Genomic DNA, 17358 nt, shown 5'->3' on the forward strand with positions numbered 1-17358 from the left:
GGAAGTGTCAGAAAAAAATTTCACAGGAAGTTTATACTATGTAATTGTTTCTTAACTCTGTAGAAAGCTTCTAATTCAGCGATGCTCAGCTTGAATTTAAACACACTTTACCCACTAGCCAGTCCAACTCACTTTCAAGCCAGGTTTAGCATGTACTGGATGGAAGGCATATGTTTAACAACTTTTTCACTAATACTATGCCTAGTCTTACGTAGATGAATTCTAAATTATAAAAGTTAAAATTTATAGATCACAAGATTGCCCTGCGCACTGTTGTTTGTTTTATGCCATGGCCTGGCTACAATTTTTCTTTCTTTCCTCTTTCCCTCTCCTCATTAAAATATATTAATGTACTTTTCATTATTAACAGCAGTGAAAATAGACTTAATTTCACCTCTGGGTCCCTCACAGAGTAATTTATCTGAGCAGCACTGCATGCTATCCTTTGTGATATTTGTAATTTCTTTCCCAACAGAATCAAACTAAACTCCTTGTCCATTATAGCTGGATTGTATTGTACTCCTCAGTCAGGTGAAATACCCAGTCATGCTAGACATTTAGATGTAATTAAAGCTTCCAATTCTTCTACTTTGTTATGCGGTCATAATTCATTTTGTGGGACTATTTCTGGATCTCTCCTAAGCACGTAAAGGCAAACTTTATGAAATGAATGTACTATCATCATGTCAGTTTGTAACACCCTCAGAATGTATTGGGAACATAACTTCAGGATAATGAATTGTTAAAAAAACATTAAGGAGTGAATTTGGAATTAATCTATCCCTATCAATTTCTATAAATCTATTAACTACTCATAATGCATAATCTTGATTGAATATATTTTATGCATATAGCCAGAAAAAAAAAATCAATCACTGTAAGTGCAAATATGAACTCAAACATCAATCTAAGTTCCAATTACATCTCAGTCTAAAGCTATTTCATTGAATTTCATCAGTTGTGGTATTTTCCTTTTACATATTTCTGTATTTATAGACACTAGGATTCTGCTAATCATATTGTGTACTATCTGCCTGCAGAGTTAGCTAGGCAGTTACCTTAAAACAAATATGGTCTAGTGTTCAGAATTTGCTTGGGCCAAATGCAAAAAAGAGAAGAGACTTCTCTAGAGCCTCGTTTCATGCAATAACTTTCCTGTCCACAGCCTGCATTCCTAAACTAACAGAGTAGAAGAATTTATTGCTGATAGTATTAAAATCTGGTACAGATAATCAGTCGATTGGAGTTAAAGGGAACACAGACAGATATGGTGTAGCTGATTCACTGGGAACATGCGACTTCTAGGAGGAGACAGTGTTATAACCAAAATCAGGCTGGCTTCCCAGCACTCACTGGGAGAAACTGGTTTTGGTTGCAAAGGTGAGAATTCTACAGAATATGAATTTTTAGCTGGACATCAGTTTTTTTCCAAATGTCTGGTTCTGAAAAGTCTTCACAGGTTTGTTTTAAATTTTTAACTTCTTGTAGTCATGGCTTATCTGCAAACATAAGAGTAGGAAAAACAGACTTGGGTTAGTAAGACTAGCTCAGCAACATTCATTTTCAGGGATAAGGAGATAATCCCTACTCTGTGAGGTGATAAATTAGTTGATAATTCACTGACTGGAAATTCAAGGAATCAAGAATGACCAGTAGGAAAGACTTTTGAGAAGTCAAATGCTACAATTTGTACACATGGAATAGTAGCTAGTTTGTTTTTCTTTATTTAATTTCTTCTTTTTTTTTAATGCAAGCCCAAGGGATTTTATTATAAAGAGAGGAAACTAACTGGGAGAAACCACAGGGTTTGTTCCTGTGAAGTGTTATTCAGCTATTGATTACATGACATAGATGATATAGAAAACTGGCATGGTTTAGCCAGCTTCACTGAATGCCATTTGCTTTCATGTGTGATTGCTGTTGTATTAATCCCACTCTGAAGCTATGTTCTAACATGGCTTAATTTTCAAGTCTTGTCTACAAACACTTAGGAACATCTACATTCATGCTCATTGTTGGCACAGGCAGGGCGTTGTCATTTTTCCTTTTGTGTTTTCTATTCTGATGAGGCCATGGAGGTTACACAACTAGTAGGAAACATCTTATTGTGGGGCTACTATAATGATAGGTGATGCTTCTAACACTGCCTATGTAGATGCAGCGAAGACGAAGACAGACAGTTCAGGAATGGGGCCCTTAAAACACTCTAAAAGGTAGCTAGTAAATGTTTGACTAGGACAAATACTTGGCTGGGAGGAAAAACAATGGTCTTTCAGTAAAGTTACCTGGTCTAAGATCTCTGCATAGTTATGGGAAAGATTCTTCCACTATACCTTAAAAGGCTGGAATTCTTAATGATGGCTTCCTGTCCAAACTAGTTTTGAGCTAACTTGCATTAGCATTGTAAAAGCTTCAACACAGTTCTAGGCTGATGCTCAAACCAGGAGAAACTTGGTGGCTTTTAGTGGAATTTTCTTCCTGAAGTGAAACTCACATTTTCAACACAAAACTATATATAAGTAAAATCCCATTTATTGGGTCAGTATCACAAAGTGCCAGGGTTCAGACCATCTATGACACATCAATATTTAAGACAAACTGAAGGAAAAGCTCACAGAAATCCCAAGGAAGTCAATTAGCACAACTGTGCTTCCTTATTATCAAACACCTTTGCCACATCCTCCTTTTTCATGTTCCATTTTTCTTTGTAGACTTGACTTCTCTCGGCTCTTCTCTCTGCTTTTTTTTTCTTTTATGTGATACGTAACAAGTGCATTATAAATATATGTTGCCACATATATTTGCAGTCTTACTTGTGTTTCTGTCATCTCAAACAGTCTATTTCTTCTGTCTTGGCCTTGCCATCTTTCTGTCTCTTTAGATTCACTCACGGCACTCTGTAATTTTCTCTCCCTATAATTATTGGCTAGTTTAATAGTCTTACCACACCATACCATTACATGCTTTTCTATAATAGATACCATACACTATTCTTCTTTATTAATAGATTTGACATACTACTGTAAGGTACAGATTTTATGACACTGTTTATACAAAAGAAAGTAGCCTGTTGCAGAACAATTTCCCACAAATATATCTATGTATGAAGAAGGCACCACTAAAGCCCCCATTCCTCCAGAAAGCCTCTGAATTAACTGAAATCCTTACTAGGGGGATTTTAAGGAAAAGGCCCAAAAGGGATCTCCCATGATATCAGCTCCATTCTGCTCCTGCTGCAGGCTACATTGTCGTAATACTCTTCATAAATTTAAAGAGAGTTGTCTTGAAACTAGTACTTCTTTCAGTATTCTGCTCCCATCCTGCAATAAACCTGCTAGTACACTGATCATTTTTAAAGACAAATGTTGAGAGGTCAGATGTGTATTTTTAGATACAGAAATAAACCATAAAGTCATACATTTCCAGCACTTTTCAGTCTTGCACTTACTGCTTTGCACAGGACACCATCTTTCCCTAAACAGATCTTGTATGGAGAAGATAACCCAATAAAAGAAATAAATGTCATGGAATATTGGTTTCATAGAAGTTCAAATATCTGAAAAATCAACCTTTTTATTTTATTTTATAAGTGGCTGGGTTCTGACACTGTCTGTATCCCATGCATTCCACGTGTGCTTTTGGGTCTAATAACAATGAAAGCAGGAAGTTTGTGTGAAGTCAAAATTGCCAGCTAACAACAGTTGTTGCTCAAATTGTTTTTCCATTCCAGTTCTGACAAACTGTTTTCTTCTTTCCTTACAGTTTTCCACTTGTCCCACAAAGTCACTCGGGTGGTTCCAGAGAGCGCTTTGCTGATTGTTCTTGGTCTCTTCCTTGGTGGCATTGTATGGGCAGCAGATCACATTGCCTCCTTCGCCCTTACACCGACGGTATTTTTCTTCTATCTGCTGCCCCCCATTGTTTTGGATGCTGGATATTTTATGCCAAATAGATTGTTCTTTGGAAATCTTGGTTCCATCCTTTTGTATGCTGTCATTGGGACAGTCTGGAATGCTGCCACAACCGGCTTATCTCTCTATGGTGTCTATCGGACAGGAATAATGGGTAAGTTTGATCTGTGAAGGCACAATTGTGAATGCTACTGAATGCCAGCTGTTAGATGGGTGATACTTTACAACTTCACAACTTTTTTCAGCAGAAAAATCCAATTTTAATGGGAGCAATTTGTAATGTTTTTACCAAATTTAAGAATGATCTGAGAAATCTTCTCTGAAGCAAGCACAAAAGAGACTTGAACCTGTGCCTTCCGTATTTCCGTGCTCTAAATATGTGCGTACGCTCTCAGGATAAAGCTCAGGATTCATCCTGCTAATGGACATCTGGACAAAAATACACTCTGAAGGGCTTGTTTCTTTCTGCTGTGATAGAAACCTTCAAAGTTACTGTGAAATGGAACTGTCTTCCTTCAGTCAGCTTTAATTTTAAGTAAGCAATGGTTGCTGAGTGGGTATGTATGCATGACACATCTCTGTTTTGTCTTCTGAGGCTTGAAATTGTAACTGAAGACTTACAGAGCCAAGTAGCACATGTAAGACGCACTCTTAATTATACAATATAACGACATGGGCCTACTGGAAGAGGCACAGAACAGCAATTCTTAATCTCCTCAGCAGGTGTGGCATGCACATAAGCTATGTACTGCCACCTGAAGAATAGTAATTCACACTGTATGTGGATTGCATGTGTTTTGAAACAGGCATCCTATCTATGCTTTTTTAGTGCTTTACGGAAGAAGCTCAAGAGCCCTTCTAGGACAAAATTCTCGTAGGTTAATGAGTTCTGGAAAGTACTTACAGGGCACATCTGAGTGCTGCTGAGAACAGCACAGATATAGTGTGCTGCTGTGCCTGTGCACTCTGCCCATCTGTTCTTGGTAACCAGTGCTGAGATCCTGGACTGAGTGAGTGGCTCCAAGATGGCAAGGGGTATGTTGTGTTGTACAAAAGGCTCAACAGCTAGTCATGGGGCTGTTCTCTAACCACATTGGTGTAAAATCGACTCAGAGCAATTTACTACTGACTTCCTTTTCAGTCCAGATAAAAAGAGTGCCTCAGATATCAGAAGTTGCAGACATTGCAGAGAACATTTTTGTGATGAAGAATTAAAGTATTAGCTGATTATTACAGAAGATAACAGAGGAGAGTTTTCCAGCCTCAAAAACCTCCCATTGTCCAGCACAGGGAAGTAGCAGAATTTGGGTCTGGGTTCTTTGAAACTGAGCATAAGATTGGGATATCTGTTCCATCCATTTTAAGGGAAACCTGTGTTGTCCTTATTTGAAAATCCCAGTCTGGAAGAACTAGACCACAGACTTGTTCATATGAGACTCATCTTACGTAAATGCAGATGTTTGTAATACAGACGTCTATCACAGATTTAGCTTACATTTTAGATATTTACCTTACTATAACTCACATTTTATAAGTAACAATTTTTCTTTAGAAGATACAAAGTTGACGGCTCAGATGCAGACACTATTGACTTTTATAGATAGGTAAGATGTTTTATGTGCTTTCAGCCTGTAAGCACAATATATTGTATCCACAATTTCACATTTATAGTTAAATACAGGTTTGCAGGAACAAAAAAGATGACAAAGGGATATTGCTATTGCAACAGATTGGACAAGGATTTCTTTCTTTAAATATCCAAGCTGCTTGGAACAATTTAAAAAATATGACCAAAAATATTTTATTAACTTCCTGTTCTGGGAAATATAATGAATGATAATTACTTTTAAAAATATGTTGATAAAAATCATTAAAGGAAAAGCATTGACTTCTTTATGACATGTGAAATGGAAAAGTCAAGTGTTTTCCCAAAAAATTATTTTAAGTGAAAAATGCATTTGTCTCTTGCTCTCCTCCCAATCCCTCAACAATTCTCGATTAACTGTAAAAGCTGGATTTGATGGCTACATGTTCTGCTTTATCATTATGCAAATCTTTCAGTGACAGTATATACTAGAACTCTGAGCTTACAGTTAAACAGGAGAATCAGCCCCTACCACAGGTCACAGCTAAAGCTCTACAAGCTAAAAATAGGGATGTTAACAAAGGCAAACAATAAACTGACATGCCTGGCGAATTTAAATGTTTGGAATGAGCATTAATTGATACACCGTGGGGACCTGTCTTTACCACCAAGACATATTATAACCTACTAGAGTTCTAATTTCAGCTATGGAAAAGGCCAGAGAAGCCTGTCCCTGATTCAAACTATGTCATTCTCCAGCAAAGCTAAGTAGGACTTTAAAATATCTACATGACACATACTTACTAATCCACTAAATACATTGTGTTGACCTCCAAGATGTCAGCAAGATCTGAGCACCACACTTTGTGAAAAGCCTTGCTGTTGTTACTTACTTGCTGAAGACAGGAGAATGCTGAGTTACTCAATTTCTATAAGAGTTCATAGCAGCCTCTGGTTGAAGTTCTATGGCATATTTTTGTTTCTACCTGACTTTTTCTACAATTGGAGTGAATAATGCTAAAAGTAATATCATTATATCATTAAAATGAGGGAATGTATATCCACTACAGACTAAGATGAACTAAAAACAAATTACTTCCAACGTGAACATTGAATAGGCCTGTAGTACTGCCCATCAATATGAGTGCATAATCCAAATTGGATTGCATAGATTTCCTACATAAATAAACATAAAGGCAGCTCTTTGTTTGCATTCAATATCCTTATAGATATTATAATTTGCAGAAGAAAAAGAGCGAAGGTGATAATAACAAAGAAATCCTTCTTTAGAAGTGAAATTAAAAGATCAGCACCTTAACTATTAACTAACAGCCATACCAGTCTGCTCTCACAGAATAGGAAGAAGTATCTAATCCTAAATCTTCCTGGCTGATTGCACCTAACTGTTCACCATCTGCTGGAGAACTAACACATGCAGCACTTCTCTGTGGAATAACTGTGTTTGTGACTAATGCTTAGAAAAGTTTTTCCTGTACAATCTAGGTTATAGTGACAACATGATGAGTATGTGTAGAAGTCTTAAACTGGGCCCAGCGAACTTAACTTGCTCAGGTGTCACTGCTGGCAGCTAGTCACTCCAGGCTCTGGTGAGCTGGAGGAAGCAACGGTCATGTATCACTTGGAAATAGCTTGTATTATTAGTCTAAATAAAAGTCTGATTTAGAAACCCCATGCCTCTTGACACTGCTTTGTAGGAATTATAGATGTGTCCTAACCTTTCCATAAATATTTGCTCACTAGCTTTGCAAGTCTTCAAAGAATGTACCAATGATTATAATTGGTAACATATAAAAAAGATAAGCAATCTCAGTGAGCCAATTTATTTTAAAAGCTTACATTCTATTGTACCCTGATATCTGATAGTTATTGTCATTGGGCTTGTTCCTTCCTTAAGCATGGCAGAGAAGGACAACATTTGATGGAACCATTATTACTTAGATTCAGGTTCAAGGCTGTTCTTAGAATTTTTGGCACAGACTTCAGCTCACTGCCTCAACTCATCTCTCACACTAAAATGGATAGATTCAGTCCTCATTCACAGCCCAATATGTCCAAAAGTGAACAAGACTATTTCTCTTTTTGAAAATATAAAGTAGTTATATGTCTGTGCAAACTATGAATTTCTGTTTTCAGGGCCTTACCAAGGTCCCTATAAACTGTATGGAACACATTGTAGATGCTCTGATTGGCAGACAGCAGCTAAGAGAATATGTACTTCTGCAGCTCCCCCAGATTATTGGCCATTGCCACATACAACAGGGTGTTGTCTACTCCTGTCTCTGGCTGCCCATGTAAGTGTCCTTCTCTTGAGTAAATATGCCCATGCCATTTTGTATCAAAAATATTTGGAATCTAGTTTCTGTTTTAATTATCTTCCAAGCACTAAACATTCTGGATTTGAAAAATTATCTCATAAGAGTTCTTGCTAGAGGAGTGGCCATGTCATTCTGGAAGTACCTTACAGGCAATATTGATCCTTTGGCTAAGGCTACTGACAGTCATTGTCTGACTCATGCTTCCAAATCATTTTATCAGATAGACTTCTCCCTCACCTGTAGAAATCATGCCTGATACAACTGTGTATTAATTTTGGGCATGGGCCTCTGCACTGTGTTCTAATGAATGAAGTCTCAACATATTCCTTCTTTGCTCTTCCTCATATAATTTTGGTCTTCGTAACCTTTTAATGAACCTTGCTTCCTCCTCCATCCATTAATGAACACAACAGGAATTTTCCTGTTCTCTGCCCTTTCAAAAATCTGTTCCCCAGAAAAAATGACTGGGATACCACTCCTGATTGCATGAAGAGGGTAAATTTTGCAAGATATTTAGGAAGATGAGCAAAGTGATCTTTGTGGCTCTCCGTTTTCTGTTACTTTTAAAATGACAGTGATGCTTGTCTCAGTCTGTTTGCATAACTGAACAAAATAACCTTAATAACTAAAAGAAGATAAAAAAAATTTAAATAAATACTGGGTTACTTTGTCACCAGAGTTTTGTAGTTCCAAAACTTTTGAAATCATTGCCAAAATTCCAAAGGGGCTACAACACAAACATGTTGAGGCACATTTTAGTCCTTAATCTATTTTTATGGTCCACTTGCGGACAATTTAACAATGGCCTCATGAATCATAATTTGGGAACAAGTGGCTTAACTGCACCTATCAACGAATGTCTACTTGAATAAGGAGGCCACAAGTGGTGTTTAACTGCGCTGAGTGCAGTTAAGCCCTGCTGCAGCAGTTCTTAGCGACCAAGAATCAAATTTGGCCTATGGTATGAAGTATTTTGGAACGTTTACTTCAGGAGTACTGGTATATTCCTCTTAACATCTTGTCAGTTCTCAGTTATCCTGAGATAGATAATTTACTCAAGTTAGATAAATCATACCACGCACAAATACAAAGCCAGTTTAGATCTGGAAATACTTATTTCAAGTGCCTTGCCGTAAGAACAGGACTGTACGGCACCCAGAATCAACTTTGATCCACATGGGCCAATGCTGGATCCAAAAAACCTTGTAGGATACAAGGCGACACAATGCAGAACTTGTTAAGTAGGTTCTGTGCCATGCTTTCCAGCTGATGCCTTAGGATCCCTATTTTCAAGGATTTTGCATTATCTGTAATATCACAGTCTGTCATTGCTATAGATAATACAGAGCTGACTCTGCTTATACTTTGTTTGCTTTCTTTTTGAAGGCCACCTGAATAGTGGACTGCTGGACTTCCTCCTGTTTGGCAGCTTAATTGCCGCTGTGGATCCTGTAGCTGTTCTGGCAGTGTTTGAAGAAGTCCATGTCAACGAAGTTCTATTCATCATTGTTTTTGGAGAATCACTTCTGAATGATGCTGTAACTGTGGTAAGTAAACTATATATCCCAAATTCACCCAAACTCTAGAGGGTTTCTTCTGAAGTGTATTTTCCCCTTAAGTGAAATACTGTATCAACTGCGTGTATCTACTCATGGCCTAGTGTAGCATAGCTCATGGTGTTCTCTGTCTTGCTTACAAACATTATATTACAAAGAATAATGTTTGAGCATGAAAGCTATTTGGAGCCTGTAAGTCACATAAAAATATACAGTGCTGGGTTGGATGAGCACAAAACCATTTAAAATGAAGTTCCAGGTGTGTATGTTTTATTCGCCTTTGCTGTTCAAGTAGGGTTTTCATGCCTTACTGAAATTAGGTCCAGGGATTTTAAGCCTTTCTGTGCTGTTGTTTTTTAATGCACATACTCTTTTCTGCATATTTCTGTTACGGTCATAGTTTATATGCATACCTCAGATATATAGACAGTGAGAGAGAGAATACTCACCAAAGTGCTTATGCCTGTTCCCTCTCTTTTACTTCAATCAGATGTTTATCAAACAGATATATAAAAAAGAGCCAATTTGGGAAAAACTGTGGGACATTTTAGAAAGTTTCCGGTTTGGTTTGGGTTTTTTTGGTAACGTTAATTTCTGGGTTTTTTCATTTAGAAAGAAAAGGAAAAATAATAGACTTTAATAGACTTAAAACAATCCCAAATTTCTGCTGATGTTTTTATTGTGATTGAAACACCTTTTCTTTTCACACAAAATTTTTCTCAGAATAAAGCAGTCAGTAGTTTTGTAGTACAGTGCCAGTGGGCAGGGACCAGGAAGTCCTATGGCAGAAAGATGCTATGCAACTGAGTTGCTATAGAGCTTCAATTTGCTTCTTGGATCATCTCCTATTCCTGCTCCTGCATATCTCCAAAGGAGGGTAAGATATATCCACCAGGCTCAGCGACTTAATTTTTTGCAACCAAGGCAGCAAGGCACTGCAAGGTCACTGGCAGCAGCCTAACTGTTCACAGGAGTTTCAAAATGCCATTTAGGGCCTTCAGAGAAACCTAATTGCCTTTAGATATCAGTCTCGTTAGTACTTTTCGGGTATTACCGGAAACAAATATTAAAATAAACCCTTGATGAACTCAAGTATCAACTTCATTGGCTTTCAGAAAGAAAGGAATTTTTGTAACTGTGAAATGAATACAAACACTCACTCTACAAATAAAAGAAAGTTTGACTGATTGTTGAAGAAAATCCAGAAGAGAAGAGTAAGCATGATCAAGAGTCAGAAAGCACAGCCTATGAGAAAGTTTGAAACACCTGGAGTTCTTACCTTGAAAAAGGAAAGACTGGAGGACAGAAGAAAGTGGATGATGTAGTATTCTTTAAATGTAAATATGTAAAAGACTACTGTTACAGAACCAGGTAACCTGTATGCCATGACTGGGGTAAATATGATAAGAGTTAACAAGCTTAGCTGCAACAACGAAAGCTGAGAAAGCCATAGTAAAGTTCTCCTCCATCACTGGAGGAACTAAGAATTAGACAAGCATGTGTCAAGAATGATGCTCATACAAATCTCCTTAGGCAGGGGTATGGATAAGATGAATCCTTTACTTTCAGCACTGTCACTGTTAGTCAATTATTTTAAAAGCTTTAGTACAATTATTATAGTTTATTTTCTTTTATGTTCAACTTATTTTACATATGTTCAACCCATTTCAATCCAGTATCTGATTATTAACATCTTATTATTATCTTATTAAGTATCTTATTTATCTTATGCAGACGATTAAATAAATCTGCCAAATACCTGGATTTTAGAGTGAGAAGTGCTTTAGAAAACACATCCAGATGTAACAATGCTTCTTATAGATAGAAATCATATTGAAATAAGAAATGGAAGGTTGTCTTTTAAAAAATTTTTGTTTCCTCTTGCTCCATTGCATTTTTTCCATTTTGAAAAATTCAAAAATCTGCAAAATCTTCTCCCTGCACACAGAATTTCCCTCAGTCATACATAATTTCAGAATTCATAATGTTGGGGCCCATAATGAGATTATTTTAATAGGCTTAATTCAGAAGCAAATATTAAGTTAGTCTACTTTTCTTTTCAGGTGCTGTACAATGTGTTTGAATCTTTTGTTACAATAGGTCCAGAGAATGTGACGGGGATTGAATGTGTCAAAGGCATAGGTGCGTAGAATTGAATTCCGTATCACATCATTGATGTACATATGCAGACTTTTAAACAAATTATTATTATTATTATTATTATTTTGCTATCAGTAACTGTTATTTTTCAGCCCTTTCCCTTGTCACTCATATTGCCACACTCCTGTGGCATAGACGAATGTCTTAAGAAAATAAATAAGTGAATATTCCTGAATATTTGGGAAACTTAATCAGATTTGTTTTCTTCTGAGGAGACTCAACAGATGTGTTCAGTTGTTAAGACCACCAACAGCTATACATATTTTCTTTGTATTTTATAACATGTCCTTAGTTTCAGCCTATGCTTTCCCTGCGTTCCAGGAAAGTTGAGATTGCATATGGGCATTCTCCTTATCACTGATTGCCATCAAGTAACATTTGCCCGTGACTATCAAGAAATGTTATTTACTTAAAAATTTAGTCACTATTTCCCATTCCAAGCATGACATGATACTACATTATCTTATGAATCAATGTTTTAACAGTGACTTTGGCATATTCTATAATATGCTTTTGGAAAAGCATTTGTTTACAGAATGTGGGAAAAAAATTGTTCAAAGAAATGTAGTGGGTTTTGAATAAGCCTAAAATGGTGAGGCTTAACAGAAAGTAACCTTGTTTTTTCTACAGAATGCTGCATTCACATACCAAGTGCTCAAAAGCAATTCATGTTGTTGCATCTTAGAAATAATTTTTGATGTGTCCTCCAAAATTTTCTCTGATTTGCTGGCCATACAATAGAAGAGAACTAGTTCAAACCATTGTATTTCTACTGTTTAAGCTGTGTTTGGTTTTGTTTTTCAGTGTCATTCTTCGTGGTGAGCCTGGGTGGGACACTGGTTGGCATTTTCTTTGCATTCCTGCTCTCATTGGTCAGTCGTTTCACCAAGCACGTGAGAATCATTGAACCTGGATTTGTGTTTATCATTTCCTACCTGTCCTACCTCACAGCAGAGATGCTTTCTCTTTCTGCTATCCTTGCGTAAGTCTCTTATTACTGCCTGTGAAGGGGTTGAGAAGGGAATATGGTTTTTAAAAACATTGAAAAGAAAGACCAAAATTATATAGGACAGCTATAGAATATGACACTCATGAAGCTTATGCTGAATATTACTATCTTCACACTGCAGTAGATTATACTTTGCAAATACTGTCATTCAGCCTTGAAAAGGAATGCAAATTTTCCAGTATCATCTGCTGTGCAACATGAGAACCGTCTTTGCAAAATACAGACTTGACTCTTTCCTCTTTGTGATTAATAATACTTCAATAACTGACAGTTGTCCATTTGTATTGACATCTTTCCCTATAATTTGTAATTAAAACAATATTTTTCTAAGGCATTATGTGAATGTCCATTATCTGCCACTCTCACTGACTTGACTGGCCTGTTAAGGTTTGCCTAAATCTTGCCTGTTTTGGCTTGAGTACCTCTGGTCTTTCTTCTTTTAGTATCCATTAATTCCTGGCATACTTTTCTTCTCAGTTTTGCTTGTCATGTTTATAGATGCTACAGTGAGTATATTCAAGATCTGAAAATCTTAGTGCAAACAGATCATTAGTTTAAGGTTATGTCTAATGTAAACAAGATTTAAAATTTTGCATGTAAAACAGTATGGTAATCTGAAGAGAATTAAGGACTGTTATGATCTAATGAAATGCTGTCTTCAGACCTCTTGGGGTCACCTCAGGATGAATGTTTGAGATACGCTTTTTACCTAGATTAGACTCCACAATGGCTCCTGAGTGTATTTTTTCTTAGGAATTAATGGTGGGTTTTTATCACTATGTGACAGACAGATGGAGATAATATTAAATGTTACAACAAATATTTTCTGAACAATTGTTCTTTTTTTTTTTTTTTTTAGGATAACTTTCTGTGGCATCTGCTGTCAGAAATATGTCAAGGCTAACATATCTGAACAATCTTCTACAACTGTAAGATATACCATGAAAATGATGGCCAGTGGAGCAGAAACTATTATCTTCATGTTCCTGGGAATTTCAGCTGTAAATCCAGAAATCTGGACTTGGAATACAGCTTTTATTCTGTTGACTCTGGTCTTCATCTCAGTATATAGAGTTATTGGTAAGGGGATGACCTTCTTCCTGTCCTTGCATTGTATTGTTGATGCAATCACATATTCTTTTGCCAAAAAAAAAAAAAAAAAAAAAAAAAATTGGAGTTCTAGACTTGTTCCCTTTAAAATATTCCATTTATTTTAGTTGAATTTCTGGTTGGTTTTGGGTTAGGAGGGTAGATCTCTACAGTAAGCTTCATCAGATGCTGAAAATATAGTAGGATTTCACTTCTGATGACATGTGAGGATATCACTAGCCCAGCGATTAACATAAATCACCCAGTGGCTAACTGGCAGCCATGGTACTGGCAAAATCTCCCAGTGAAATGGACTTCGTTCTTTCACTTGCAGCCTAACAAAAGATGTGAGTCCTGTCAGCCATCTCTTTCCTTCAGCTCTTTCAATTTGGTAATAAAGAGATTGTCTTAAGCTAATTTTATGGTTGACTTCAGGTTTGAGACACACAGTGATGTAAGACCATACATAATTACACCGCAGGTTCTCTGGCTTAAGAAATAAATCTCAGGGACTGGTGAAAAACTGAGTAAATAAGACTGTGGCAGATAGGGATTACCTACTGTCAATTTACTGGGCTTATATAAGTTCAAAACATTTCAAAATACCAATGACGATTTGCCCAACTATGTAGTTCTACTATTTAATCACCGTTAATGAAGTACTGAATGAAGTACTTCTAGAGAGTAACATACATAGTGATTTGGTGTATGTATTTATATCTGGGAATAAATTAAACGGGTTTATTTGCTTCTTTGTCTTGAATTAAATTCAAATAAAAGGTAACGCATCTATCTAGCTGGCAGTTTTCCTAGACTCTGTATTCTTATTCTGTCTAGAGATTCCTGGGCTGAATGAAGGGCCTAGCCCCATGTCCTCCTAAATAGTCTGTAACCATTGTTCATTTAGCCACCTCTCAGTAACCGCTGATGTGCACGAGGTGTTTAAACAAGTTTTCAGTATCTTGACTTTGTTACTTGTTGTCTTCCTGTAATGAGTGGTTAACAATCCTGTAATAAGTGTGATCAATAATTAAATAGTAAATATTCAGCAATAACAATATGCATCCATTAAAGTAATTGAGCTTAAAGATTGATAAATTACTAAAGACCTGATGATATTGGGCCTTACATAATTGCAGCCCTCATACCCTTGGAGGAGTCAGATTGGTGGCATGAATTAATTTTCAAGGTCCCCTCCACCAGAGGCCTTGCTTACAGTGATATACACAAGACACTCCTCCCTTAGCACAAGTTCAAAGTTCTCTAAAAAGAAAAATATCTCTTTTGCACTGGTTAAAAGTCTTGGCCTGCTGCAGTGGGACACACATGCTGTGCCACTCTCAGGAGTGGTGAAGCTGTTTTCCTTCTGTATGGTGTGAGCTCTGGGAGACATTGTGATTTCTAGAGCTTTAGGCCTCCTATACCACGCAGCATCTCACCTGTAGGCCTGAAGTCAGTGTTAGCATAACTACACAACCCTCCATAAGACAATGACATAAATGTCATTTTTAGTGATTTGTAAAGAGTACCACACTTACTCCCTAAATCAACACTGTTTCCCTTTCTGTTAAAAGACCCTGTACATATCACTGACTATGGTGCTGCAAATTCTATTCTTTCTCAGCTGCGAATTTCAAAGGTCAGCACATATAGCAGAATTTCACCTGTAGTGCCTATGCCAGAGGGCAGCACTCTCAGAAGAGCTGCTGGCTCACAGAGGAAACTTCATCTAATCCCTCTGGCTAAATGTAAAGGGGAAGGTACCAAGTGGGCCTGCCCTCCTTGGCAGTGTAGCAGGACAGAGGGTGAAGTAGACGGTATAGAGAAGTTGTTATGAAAGCAGACTGGTGGTACTGTTTCTGTTACACATGGTTTGTATATTGACATTTCATAAGGGTATTTCTAGACATGCTGGCATTTGTTTTTTGTAGGTGTAGTTTTACAGACATGGATTCTTAACCACTACAGAATGGTCCAGTTGGAGATAATAGACCAGGTGGTGATGTCATATGGCGGACTACGTGGAGCGGTTGCTTTTGCTCTGGTTGTACTTCTGGATGTGGACAAAGTGAAAGAGAAAAACCTGTTTGTCAGCACAACTATCATTGTTGTGTTTTTTACTGTTATTTTCCAGGTAATTCAACTTCTTAAGCATGCTTCTTGCAAGGAGAAGGAGTCCCCCAAAAGTACTGAATGCTTAAAGCAGTTCTCACCTGACGGCTGCATATTGTTTCACTGAACTGAAAGCATAATTGAATTTTTAATTTTAGTAACAAAGATCCTATTTTATGTTTTCATATGGCACCACAAGGGACAAAACACAATTTCCTCTGTGCTAAAAAATGTTCAGTCTTAGCTTCTTGGTATTAATAGTGCTCAAGTTAATATCTGATTAAACATCCTTCACCTCTTGTGAATAACTATAGGGAACAGTCCTTTTCATGGGCAAATACAGTCATTAAGCTGATCTACCTGAGCCTAAGTCCTTGTTTTAAAATATAACAGTAAGCAGTGGGACAAGAAAGTATTTAGCATCCAAACAAAATAGCACTTGGATGAAAGAAACAACATTAATTTAAATGGAGATATGTCAGTATATACCAGCTTGGAATTTTTTCTCAAATTTATTATAGAAAGTTTAATTGTGGTCACAAACTCCTGATAGGTGCAGAAAATATCACATTCAATGGTATAGGAAACACTTTAACCCTTCCACTACCATATTTTTCTTATAGAAGATATATTTTTCCACTGGTTGGTGTCTTTTCAAGCCTTTGTAACAGGAGCTGAGGGTATTATTTTATCTTCTAAAGGGGACAGAGATCAGCTGAGGAAGTATGAGAACCAGCATATAACATAAAAAAAAGCTCTATTTCTCTTTAACAATGACCAGCTGGAGGAAAGTTTAAGATAATTCCTGAGTATTTATTATCATGTTTCAATCCTTAGGGACTGACTATCAAGCCTTTGGTACAGTGGCTGAAAGTGAAGAAAACTGAACACAGAGAGCCAAAACTGAATGAGAAACTTCATGGCAGAGTAAGACATTTTTAAACAAAACTATGGTATCTTTTGGATTTTTACAGAGTGCCTTAAGAGAAAAAAAAAATTAGAGAAAATTTATTTTTGGAAGGGAGAGGAGAATCAAATTTCAAGTGCAAAATCCTTCAAACATTTCAAAAGTTATGTGTAGGTTGTAATTTGTCTTTGGGTTGAGTCCTGTGAGGGGATACTCAGCTTAAGGTTCTGGTCTTTCACTTGAGAATTCAATGGGGCTGACAGTACTGGGGAAACAGCACGGCTGGAATATGCTTCTTTCTCTTCTTCTAAAAGAGGAGGACGTTTGATTGAAGATCACTAGGGCAAAGCATGTGGAAGTAAGTTTATTTTTCCTTCTTAAATATTGTTTATTTATGGAAAATATATGAAAGCAGGCTTTGTAGCTTGCATATTACATAGAAAGGTAGTCTGCTGCCCAGTGCAGATGTTAATTATATACTGAAATTCCAGATTAATGGTAATAGTTTTAGTTCAGTGTAAAATCTGTGTGTGCCCTCATTTCTTTAACCTTTTAAAAGATTTTGAAACATGATCTCTTCCAATTCACTTTCACACAACATTGTAAAGTTTTTATTTAGTAAAAGAAAACATACATTTTCAATACAAATATAGGTTAAAAGATGGAAGACTATAAGACATCTTTCATGGCCTT

The 17358-nt window shown here is 36.8% G+C and overlaps 1 protein-coding gene across 1 annotated transcript in view; it reads left to right on the plus strand.

Moving 5' to 3' along the window:
* SLC9A3 (solute carrier family 9 member A3) overlaps positions 1-17358 on the plus strand; it is a 52470-nt gene that overhangs the window by 22542 nt on the left and 12570 nt on the right. The window contains exons 2-8 of the mRNA XM_050892138.1: positions 3763-4065; positions 9219-9379; positions 11452-11530; positions 12353-12530; positions 13417-13637; positions 15578-15780; positions 16596-16685. Of these exons, the coding sequence (XP_050748095.1) occupies positions 3763-4065; positions 9219-9379; positions 11452-11530; positions 12353-12530; positions 13417-13637; positions 15578-15780; positions 16596-16685 (1235 nt within the window). The remainder of the gene's footprint in view (positions 1-3762; positions 4066-9218; positions 9380-11451; positions 11531-12352; positions 12531-13416; positions 13638-15577; positions 15781-16595; positions 16686-17358) is intronic.

Source organism: Gymnogyps californianus, chromosome 2, assembly GCF_018139145.2.
Source record: "Gymnogyps californianus isolate 813 chromosome 2, ASM1813914v2, whole genome shotgun sequence".
NCBI classification, from domain to species: Eukaryota; Metazoa; Chordata; class Aves; order Accipitriformes; family Cathartidae; genus Gymnogyps; species Gymnogyps californianus.